Source organism: Siphateles boraxobius, unplaced genomic scaffold, assembly GCF_051911475.1.
Source record: "Siphateles boraxobius isolate OS27281-9 unplaced genomic scaffold, OSU_SipBor_1 56, whole genome shotgun sequence".
Lineage (NCBI taxonomy): Eukaryota > Metazoa > Chordata > Actinopteri > Cypriniformes > Leuciscidae > Siphateles > Siphateles boraxobius.
The window spans coordinates 6,786,920-6,799,205 of NW_027509182.1; the positions used below are offsets into that span (position 1 = coordinate 6,786,920).

The 12,286-nt window shown below is 34.7% G+C and overlaps 1 protein-coding gene across 3 annotated transcripts in view; it reads left to right on the plus strand.

The window, feature by feature from the left end:
- The window catches only part of tmem132e (transmembrane protein 132E), a 386,941-nt gene that overhangs the window by 348,575 nt on the left and 26,080 nt on the right, over positions 1-12,286 (plus strand). For all 3 annotated transcript variants that reach the window (XR_013195659.1, XM_077206566.1, XM_077206567.1), the window contains exon 5: positions 9,168-9,311. Coding sequence is in view for 2 of the 3 variants with exons in the window: in XM_077206566.1 (XP_077062681.1) it covers positions 9,168-9,311 (144 nt within the window). In the remaining variant the exon portion in view is untranslated. The remainder of the gene's footprint in view (positions 1-9,167; positions 9,312-12,286) is intronic.

The window sequence follows — 12,286 nt, forward strand, 5'->3', positions numbered from 1 at the left end:
AAATATTTTGAAATATAATTAACCAAGAGGCCAAAAAACCCTCCAAACAAGTGATTTCACTGAACTTAAGAACTATTTGTGTAAGTGCCAGGATAAAAGTGCATTGAATAGACAAGTAATAAGATCCTGGTTGATGAGTGATGATCTTCCAGCGATGTTTCAGCAGATGTAATTATTTGGCGCGTGGTAAAGATTTGTCAATCTGAGCAATCGAACCAATCCAAGCGTGTTACTGCTGTAAAACAGCGTCTAAACAGCGTCTCGTTTCCTTTCCTCGCTTCCTTTCCTAGCGCCTCAGCTCCTCCCCTGTAGCTTGTGAGGGAAGGACGCAAGGAAAGAAAATGAGGACGGAGGAATCGAATGAAAGCTTTTTTTATACATTGGAATACTTGATCACTCGAGCGTCATTTCACAGCGTCATCAGCAGCGCTCAAAGGATCTGTCCCTATGTTGTTTAAGTTTGTTTATTTAAGAAATTCATAATGAATAATAATAAAGCAAGATACCCTGTTGAAATATGTGATATGTGTGGTTAAAAAGATTGTGACCGATGTGAAGGGGGAGGAGAATGTATACGTGCGTCACGTTTAGTCAATAAAACACTTCCGCATAGGATACACCTGTGTATCCTCGCTCATAACTCCTCTGAAAGTTTCCTCACTTCTCGATCCTCGACTCCTCGCGGTGCAATTAGAGAATTGAAATGTCCTTCAAGATGGCTGTGCTTTATTGGTTTCCGGGTCATAGGATGGAGGACAGAGGAGCGAGGAGATGAGGAGGGATATTGAGAAGCACCCGTTGTCTAATGTTGTGTTTGGGCTTGTTCGAGACCACCTGCTCTAAATAAAGATATGCGATCTACTATGGTTTACTAATGTTTTGCCAAGTTACAAACCAAAATGTGGTGCAAAAGCATCACATGTATACTGTTTACACGTTCGTGTGCTGCGTTTTTTATGTAAATACTTGGTAAATTTTGGTCTCCAACCGAAACAAGTATGCTTTTTGTATTCTGCTAGTTGAAACCTTTTCAACGATAGATGAGACAAGTCTATCCGTTTTGTACTATTTAAAAAATCACATTTTCATGTAAAGCAGTTCATTTTTTCTTGCCTATGAAAATAAAAAACTTCAAATATGTCATTAAATTTAAAAGCACTTATTAAGGTACGGTTATTGTCCCTACACTGTAAAGCCAAGATTTATAAAAATAAAACAATAAACAAAAACGTTAACGATAAAATGATTGTTAATTTAAAAACCAATAATTGGTGGGACTTTATGTAAATTGACATCCCTAGTGACTGTTATATTATATTATATTATATTATATTATATTATATTATATTATATTATATTATATTATATTATATTATATTATATTGTATTGTATTGTATTATATTATATTATATTATAGGTTATGTTTACATCATATTATATTAATTACAGTACATTACATTACATTATATTATATTATTTCAACGTGAAAATAAACAGAACATTTTTTTAAGATTTTGATATTGGAAACAAAAAAAAGATCTAATGCTAATCAGTACGCAGAAAATATTTGTATCATATTCTAATATGCCTTGCGCACATCCGCAGTGCATTGATATATATGTTAAAATATGTTTTACATCTTACGAACATGCATATTTATTTATGTTTTATGTCTTACGAACTGATCTGCCAAAAAAAATCTTGTGACACTTTCTTTTTAGATGTGTCATCAACGTAAAAATGGATATTATGTTTGTGGTAGCATTATCGCACAGTGGCGAATTAGGTTCGGAATGTAATGCATATGTAAACAAATAAATGAATCAGAACTTTTTTAGAATCTGAAATTGGAATTGAATTCATATCGATTGAAGAAAATGAGTACATGTAAACATACTGATTTCTGCAAATGAAGAACACATTCTGGACAATTCTGTTCTTCATAGAGTCATTTTGAGAGTTGGCCTCAGACATTTGGCCCTACAAATGAAAAGGTATGACTTGTGTAACCTCAGCTATTTTTCCCAACAAGCTCAGTCTGGCCACAATTAGCCCTCTTACCTCACAAAGCCAGTCTATCAACCTCCATTACCATGAACTGCTCTTTCAAGCTTGGCCAGTGAGAGACTCACACAGGATCAGCTCTGCATGTCCCCTTGAAATAGCTGGGTTTTGGCATGTGAAGGCAGTCCTCGATAAGCACGCGGGGGACAGATGATGTGTTGGCTACATGGGCTTCACTGCTGCTCCTGCTTCAATAGTACATCATAAATAAAATATGACACGGCCTTCCAATTGGGACTTGTATCATGCAAACACTTTCAGACCAAGGAATAGTCCTGGTATATGAAAGAGGATAGATTCTGGACGTGAGGTCATCATGACCTTATTGTTTTTCCCTCTGGCTCTAAACCTGAGGAATACATTCCTCATATATGTTAAGACTTTAAAAATAACTTGACTTGATATATATATATATATATATATATATATATATATATATATATATATATATATATATATATATATATATATATAAATATAGGGAGTGCGGTCCATATAAGCTGTGCATACATACCCAAGCCATTTGTGGACTCACTAATTAGTATTAGTACTATCTCCAAATGAACAAATTCCCTTGTTTATACCATAAAGCTTACATGATAAAATTTTGGTTCTGTCTTTTATTTATTTATTTGTAAATTTTTGTTGTAATTGGTTTGCTGGCATATGGGAGATTCCATGTGCAGGGAAAGCTGTCCGCTGATCGCTCTCCCAAGTGGAAAAACCTGCTGTTTCTGCCAGATCTCGGTCAAGAAAATTACATTGTATTGTCACAAAACTAAATAGACTAAATTAAACGTGAAAAAAAGTCGTAACTGAAACAATTTTCCCCATAGAGTGAATTTTTTTTTTTTACAAAAACTGTTAAAGAATGTTATTAAAGAATACTTATAATTGTTTTTACTAAAAGAATTGTATATTTACAAAATATGTATATTTTGTATATTTGTATATTTATAAAAATGTAATATTTACTAAAATTGATTTTACTTTCAATTTTTTTTTGTCATGACACACCACCCAGCATACCCGTGATACACACACACACACACACACACACACACACACACACACATATATATATATATATATATATATATATATATATATATATATATATATATATATATATATATATATATACATACTGTATATATTTGACACATCTGGCTTTTATGGTAATTTATTGATCACAACAACAACAAAAATAATCACATTTACAATATTTGAAACAGTTTTTACTTATTGAATAATCAAAGTAACCTTTTCATTTAGCTTTGTAATAGTGGAAAATAAATTACATTACCTGAAAAGTTTGATACATGTGGCTTTTTAGGGTTAAACTCACTTTCTGGTATGGAACAGCCCCTTAGTTACATTTCGGATGGAAAGAATCTAGTCTTGCCTTACTTTGAAGGTTAAAAATCCTGTTTCAGTCAGAAATATCAGTCAGAATATTTTGTTTTATGTCATGGAAGTCAAACTGGTTAAGAAATCCAGTTCATGTTAACTGTAAAATGCTCATATTTTATTGCAAGCAACATATAGTACATCCACAGCAACATACATCCTTGTTAAAACCCATAAAGCATTTGCTGCTCTTCACCAAGCTGGTTATTCACAGTACAGTGCACAAAACTGTAAATAGCTTAGAAGAATCTCATTATAAGGGCAGTCTGTCACCTCGGCAGTGTTTTATATCAAATAGCCTGTATCTTTGATATCCTTTTGTGTGGATAAGAGGCTCAGGTTTACCTTGCTCTGACTGTGTGTGAAGTGTTTAATGGCTTGCAAAAAGCTCCCTTGCTGTTATTTACAGCTAAAGCTGTCTGTATCCATCTGAGCTGGCTGTTTCACCCGTCATGTGAGCACACTCGGCTCTCGATGTCTGTCACTGTAAATACTGCCCGCCATGAGAATGATACTCTTATTTGCATTCCCCCAGCACGCTCACACATCGCTGTCACTTTAAAATGATTCAGAGTGAAGTTATGGGCTGGGGCAGCGTTCACCTGTCTTTGTGCTAGAGACGAGCGCTATATTACTAGCATTAAAAAATGATCAAAAAACATGTTTTTGTTTTTAGGTTTTTTGGACATGTATCATTGTATTCTTACCACGGCATTGCCATGAGAATCATGTAATATATTAATCAATAATCAAAGTAGTGGTATACTGTCAAACCAGAAATTATTCAGACACCATGTATAATTTTGTATATTTTTTTCATAGTAGGTGCAGGACACTATAATTAATTTATGTAAGTTAGGATAGCAAGGTGTATTATAAATTTTGGTTTGACTTTATATCATAGTAAAAATGAAAGGAATACTATGGTATGGTCTATATAGAACTTTAAAGGGTTCCGTCTGGCACCCATCATCATGGGATAATTTTATGGATTTTGTTTTAATTCATTTTTATTATATTTTATTAACTAACCAGCTTGTAAACATACTTTATCAGTACGAAAAAATTAAATAACCTGAAAGTTTTATGCAATAATTTAAGAAATTTCGTTTACACATGATGGGTTCTTTCAAATTGAGTCACAACAAATTTAGTTTTTTCTTTCTTTCTAAGAGTAATACTTTTTTATCATAATATATTATGGTAATACTACATCATTCATTGAATCAAAGTACAAAGTCCATGGGATTATCATCTGATAAGTCAGCATGATACCACAGCTTTTTGCAAGGAATGAGAGACTCAATAAATTCTGAGTTAAATATTAATGTTGTTATTCTTGTAGTGTTTTCTGTGCTTAGTTATTATTTGCCGGAAATAAAGTTGGATTTGAATCAGCTTCCTTTGCTGAGAGTCCCTGTGTGTCCATGACCATCTGTTCAGCTTTTTGCTTGGAGTGGAGGAAATGACAGCGGTAAACACCAGCAAGAAAGGCTTTTCCTGAACATGAATCGTATGATTTAAATAAATTTAATGGGTGGATGTTGTTGACCTTTAATACTTACCTTGCATAAAAATGAGATGTCAGGAAAAGAATTGAGCTGGTAAGCTGCAGGATGAAAAGCCATTGCAAGGGCCTATAATGAATGTTATTTCTTAGTGCAAGTACCCAAGACTTCCATTTAAACAAGGCAGGCAGGCCAGTACTGCACTTTGAATGAAAATTATGATTATGCAGTTTCAGCTAAAGCTATCAGGGTAATTCTCAGCTAATAACTCATTTGCTCAGTGGGGAGATATTAAAGAGAACCTAATTCAGACGTTATTTCGAAGTCAAACATTTACGACCCATTTCATCTGGTGACTTTTCTCATGCTAAAAATGTGAATAAAGAATTTTTTTTAAAAAAAATTTATGAAATGAGTCAGCCTACAGCATGACTTGTGATGCAATAATGTAATAAGTGATAAATCCTATGGTGCCATTCCACTGTGATTGTTATTATGGTTGTACTTTATTTCGATAGTCCACTTTAGACATTCTGCGAACTATAAATAACTTTGCAAATACATGTCAACTAACTCTTATTGGAGTATTAAAAGTCATGATTCGGGTTAGTTAAAATGTACTTGCAAAGTCAGGAGAATGTTTTAAATAATAAAATAAAGTGTTAGCAGATATTTAGCACAAATTCTACTGATACTCTAATACTGGCATGTTAGTTGACATGTACAGTAGTTGCAAAGTTAATTATAGTCAGTGGAATATATAATGTGTAGTACAGTCTATATATTTCATTCTACATCTTTTAGTAGTCTATTAAAACAATTAAAGTGCCATTTTCGTAGAGTGCGCATGTGAGCACCCCACAACTAAATCTGCAAACAACACAAAAACGAAAATATCGAAGTAGTCCTCTAAATGTTCGGTGTTTACAGCAACAATTTGACTTTAATTTGATTTCAAAGCAATGAATTAGCAGAAGTTATTACTCAGCCCCTGAATGGTTGACCAGTCCATCACATGCTAACACACAAATTCACACCTATAGAAATGTTTGTACCTATTCCACCTATGACACCTCACCTGGAACCTCAAATATGTTCTGCATTTTCACTATCAATGACTGGTGTCGCACCTTAAAAACAGTTTAGCATAGCAAAGCGAAAAGAAAAGAAGTTTTTCCAAATGAAGAGTCGAGTCATTTTATGTGGAATACATTATTTTCAACCCTGACCACCTGAAAGGGCTCTCTGGAAATAAAAACATTCAAGTGATGTTGATTATAAACCAGTTCAAATAAGACTGCAGATTTTTTATTCATACTAGCATGCTTTTATTTCTACTATATTAAATGCCTGTTTTAAAGCAAAGAGGCTCAGTGGAAAGTTTCTCCTCGAATGTGCTGTTTTGATTGAAGCTTGAGGGAGAGAGAGCTGCATAATCTTTGCTTTATTCCTGTGGGCCACAAGGGAAATAATTTACAGTTAGTTGTGCAACATCCCTGCAGCAATTCTATCCAAAATAATGAATAGATTTTTTATTTTTTTTATTTTTTTGGAAAGCCATCGCGAAGCCAATGTGCTCTTTAATTGGCTTCAGCTTTTGAGATGTAATTGAAAGCATAGAATTATTTGCATGTGTCATCTAACAGGAAAACTTTTAAATTGGGAAGCTCATGAACAAGAGTATTTTAAAAGTTAATCCATTACCGTGGAGTGTTGTCACTGCCGTAGCCCGAGAGGTTTGTACGAAGTGAATGAGAACCTCAATCTCATTTGAGTTTGTCAAATGACACTGTTGAACATGTACATCCTTTTCTTCGAGCTTCATACATTTTACAGGATGTATTCTTCTCTTTTACTATTTTATTAACCGTTTAAGATGTAGATTCATATCCTGGTTTAGTTTTTATTCCAGAAAAGATCTTTAAATGCTTCACAGCTAGTGGAATATTATGTAATCAAAATATTGCTCTATCTCTTGTGGAAATTACTGAAGATGCTCTTGCCATTTATTTTCATTTATTTGAGTAATTCAGCTCATTAATTCTCATTCATGTCCTTGACACAGCAAACAAGATACGATTAAGTAGAAAATGTAGGTCATAACACTGTTACGGCGCTTTCACCTGTCTGTATATTGAGTTATGTTCACTTCTTTTAATATTTTTAAAAAGCGAAACCACGACTATGCCAGCTGGAAGGGATAATTCACCCTTAAATGAAAATTAAATAATAATTTACTCACCCTGTTGTTGTTCTAATGCTGTGTGCCTTTTATGGCCCACGAAAGGAGAATCATTTTTTTTTTAAATGTCCCGTTCACGCTCTTCAATATAATGGCAGTGAATAATGACCAGTATCAAGCTTTTTAAAAAAAGACACAAAAGTATAACAGAATGATCCCATGGGACACGTTCTGTATTCCAGGTGTTCTGGAGTATACGATAGGGTTTGATGAAAAAGAAACTGAAATTTATTATTTAATGACATTTTCTGGAGGGAAATATTGACGAGCCTTTTTTTTTATCTCCTTTTGTGGTTCATAAAACCTATAAAGGGCATACAGCATTAAAACAACACCAGGGTGAGGAAATTATGACTTAATTTTCATTTTAAGTTGAACTATCCCTTTAATAAGCCGTTTATATGACAGAATTCTGTACAAATTAATACAAGCATATTTCAGAAAAACAGAATATAAGCTCAATCAGGTGTTGATAGTATGGTCCATACATATACATCACACATAACTTGAAAACAACCAAATTTCGATTTCAATTTAAAGTAGAGGATCTGTGAAAGTTATGTGAGTTCCAGAACATAATGGTAAAAAATAACCAAATATTTACTTATTATTGATTGTTAAACTTACAGGACTTTCATAAAAACAAGAAATGCATCCCAATGCAGCATTTCAGTTATGATATACGATTAAAAAAAATAAAACCTTCTTAAATCAGACACACTAAGCACATAATTTGAGTTAGATTAATGCCTTTTTGAGTTGAATTGGCCTGTACTGGTTTTGTGGTTTATCCCCATTTGCACTCTTCCCAGCAGGCCCGGAGTGGCCATCAGGAGAATTCCCGATGGGCGGCTCATAAATTGGACCAACAGTGCCACTTAGAAATAAAGGCAGTTTTACACAGGACTCGGAAAACGCAAGTGTCTATTTCTTTTTCAGTGAGAGAACCATGGAAAGCGTCATTAAACTCCCGGGCTGAAAATGGGCCCTACTCCGGCCCTGCTTCCCAGCATGCACTGGGGCATGAATAATGAATACGGTTTCATTGTTTGACTGTATGCCAGTTTTATCTACATTGTTACTGTTGATGGTGATGTTATGAGTAGTAACTTGAGTTGTCTTTTGATGTCAGGATAAATTTGTTTCTCTTTTCCAACGATTGTACAATGATTGTAACCCTTGTTGTGATTCATGTAGCAAGCATTGACATCCGTTTGTGGTGCATTAAGGTATTATGTGTGTGTGTGTGTGTGTGTGTTTTTTTTCTTTTCTTCTTGAGAGTGTTTTTATGATGTAGTGGGTGACTGCATTGTAGACATATATTATACAATATTGAACTACTTGTTAACAATTTAGATTAGGGAACACTATTCACTATTAGCTAGTTGCTTTTTAGCATACATATTACTACCTTATAGGTTGTTTATTAGTACTTTATAAAGCACATATTAATGGCTGATTCTGCATGACCATATTCTACACCCCTTAACCCTACTCTATATCTAAACATAACCACTACAGCAACTACCTTACTTACTATCAATAAGCAGTAACAGTTTATTAAGAAAAATCCTAAGTAATAGTGAATATTTTCTCCGTAATCTAAAGTGTTACCAATTATTCTACAATAACCATGCTATTTAATTATCAAAAATACACATATTTTAAATAAGTTGCGTTGTTGCCTAAATCTGAGGGGACACATTCATGGGATGTGAGCTCTTCTGATTTCAGGTGTCTCGAGTTTCAAAACCAGTCGACTGGAATTTTTACTGATTGGAAATTTTCCTTTGAAAAAGGGAAGCTCATGCCTTTTGAATTGAAAATAGATAGTGTTTTATACTTTATACTTTCCTAAACATTCAGAATTTTGGAGCAGTGAACTTCTGCTAACCTTCTGACTCATGCTCTCGCTTTTATTCTCTCTTTTTTCCATATATAGGACACTGAGATTATCAACACGGCAGTTCTTACTGGCCGAACTGTAGCCATCCCTGTCAAGGTGGTTTCCATTGAGATAAACGGAGCAGTCACTGATGTGTCATCCTTTGTGCAGTGCAAGTCATTCAACGAGGACATCGTCAAGGTACGTCACACCCACGTTGAGAGGTTTTGTGAACTAGGATGTCATCTACTAATCTCATAATCAATTGCGGACAGCTTAAGGGACCATAAAATGACCATCAAAACCTCATTTAAACTGAGTTTATATATGCTCCTATGGCCACTGCTTTTGTGATCCCCTAGAGGGATCGATGCCTTTTCAGTTTTAGACAGTACATCAAAGTGTTCAGCGCTCTACAGAACGAAAGCCGCAGACATCACACACTTGACCTGCGTTTAATACTTTTAAATGTATAGTCTCCTAGAAAGCAGTGCACCAAAGCTATTTCATTAAGGCAAGACACTGCAGGCAAACTATTCCTTTTTTCAGCCACTGGTTAATTTTGAGCTTTTAGGCTGTTTTGCATTCAAAACTTATCTTGATCAGACTACTGAAAAGATTACAGACCAATACACATTTGAGTTTTTGTTGTGTCACACTTTATCTATTTGCATCTGTAGATTTCAATCACAGTACTTATCTTTACAGTCTTTTCCTCAAAAGACTGTTCTTTCGCATGCACTGAGCAAGTAGCACTTACATATCAAACCTTCCAGTTTTATTAGGTTTTTATTGAGGGCTTTGTTGCAAATAATAATATGGACATATTCCAAACATTATGGAGATTTTTTTTCTTCTAGCTTTTGACAGTAATGTATAACTTTTAGTGCCAGGTTTACAAAACAGGTCAAACTGACAGGATTTTTTTAACATCAAAAGAGTAAATCTGGCCCTTAGAGTGATAAAAAAAGAAAACATTTTAATTTACATAACATTATCCATTATCCATTAGATTACAGTAACCTAAAGTAGGAGGCAGTAGAAGTTTGAAGACTACTGCTTTATATCTTCATAATCTGGTTCTTGGATTAAGTTCCGTCTCAATTCAACAGCTAAGGTTGTGTATTTGAGTCAATGAATACATTTATTTCTCTATATTTGCACAAGGGGGCAGTTGGTTCCACCTGAGGGCTTGTAAAAACAGGATGAAAACATTTTCCAGTGTCCTTTGCTGAAGGAAACAATCATTTCAACAATATTCACCATCTGTTCCATAGCACGACAAAATCTGAAAGGAGAAATCCAATTCGACTATAAACAATATCAAAAATGTAGCGAAATAATAATATGCGTCGGAGTGTCATCTGTCGGCCAAGATTGAGATCCATAAGTCATCCGAGAGGGGCCGTGAGGGCATCCGTTGTTTATCTGTTTTAAGATTCAGAATAGCCTTGTGTGCCGCAGTGCCTGGGCAGAGCATTAGCTCTGGTGTTATTGAGTGGGTTTGCTTGGGCGCCCGGGCTATTGAACTTTGGAGGCTAATTCAAGATGAGCCCTTCAAGCTGAGACAACATGAGTCCTGACAGTTCAATAAAATGCTCTGTGCAGTGGGAAAAAAAAGCGTCATACAGAAGGCAAAGGTTACAGGGCCCACTAACATCTTTTTTGCTTATCTTATTCAAAAGGTAGTCACGAGTATCTATTGTAACACAGCTTATTTGCCTAGAGCCAAAGCTTTTACTTCTGCACAGGGACACCAGAACAGATGGTAACATGTAGAGCTGTGAGAATGACATTTTATGCTGCACGCATGGAAATTACTTTTAATATCATGTTTGCCGCAGGTTCTGTATACAGGCTGGTAATAAAACACTCTTAATAAAATAAGGCCAGTGAGGTGTATCTTTTGAAATTTGTGCACACATTTGGATGGTATAGTTATTTGTTGGTGTTTTTGTTTGTGTGTATAATGAACATCTACATTGCTCTGTGTGTTATATCCGAGTGTTGAATGATGTGTCTTTGTGTTTGGGAGCAGGAATCTGTGAACAGTCTCTCCCATCTGATCTCTCCTCTCAAAGCTCAGCGAGTCACACAGGCCACCTGAGAACACACGTTCCTAATCCAATCTGTTGCTTAGCCGGAATCCTCACTGCACACATTCCCAACACAGCAAACACGCACATTTAGACATGGATCACCACGTATAGATGAGTCACGTGCCTTGATTCGGGTGCAATGACTGAATAATATGTATAATGTATAATAATAGCAAATGTCATGTGATTATCTTCAGCCTTTAAAGATTATGTATTTTGTTGTATTTTGTATGTATATACAGATAAGCCGATAATTATAAAAAAATTATTTTATTTTATATATGATAACTGATCATTTAGCTACAATAAAATATAATACTATTTTGGCTAAAATAAACTAACACAGTAATTTAATTGTGATTTTTTGAGATTTGCAAGATTACATTTAACAGGGTTGTTAAACTATTACTATTTTTTATTATTATTTTGTTTTACTTTAAGTGAGTGTTGACAGCTAAATAAATCTAATGGAAAAAAATTCCAATATTAAAAATCCAACATAATGCCCATTATAATGGATTTATTTATCATTTTAATAATGCATCTCCAAATGTATATATATACTTATTGGGTTCATCACTGTCTCCTCTCCACCAGTAAGCTGGTGTGTGGTGGGCGTTCTGGCGCAATATGGCTGCCGTCGCATCATCCAGGTGATGCTGCACATTGGTGGTGTTTGAGGAGATTCCCCCTTCTATGTAAAGCGCTTTGAGTGCAGAGAAAAGCACTATTTAAATGTAATGAATGATTATTATTTTTATTTAAATCGGTCCGTACCAATATATTGTGCATCCCTAATTTAATTTTTAGTACAACTCACTTTTGCAGTGACTATATTCACAATATAGCTTTGCCTCTAGAATGTTATTGCATAAATTTAGCAGAGCTGCAACGCTGAATTGACCAATCAGCGTTCAGGACTGGAACTCTCTATTTTATACCAGTATTTTAAATGTGAAACCATTCTGTTACTGTAGAGGCTACCTGTCATATTAAATCAAATCATCAGTTTCTGCTTCAAGCCGTAAGCAGTAAGTTCGTCTTTAACCATGTATAGTCGGCCTTCGCATGATACCA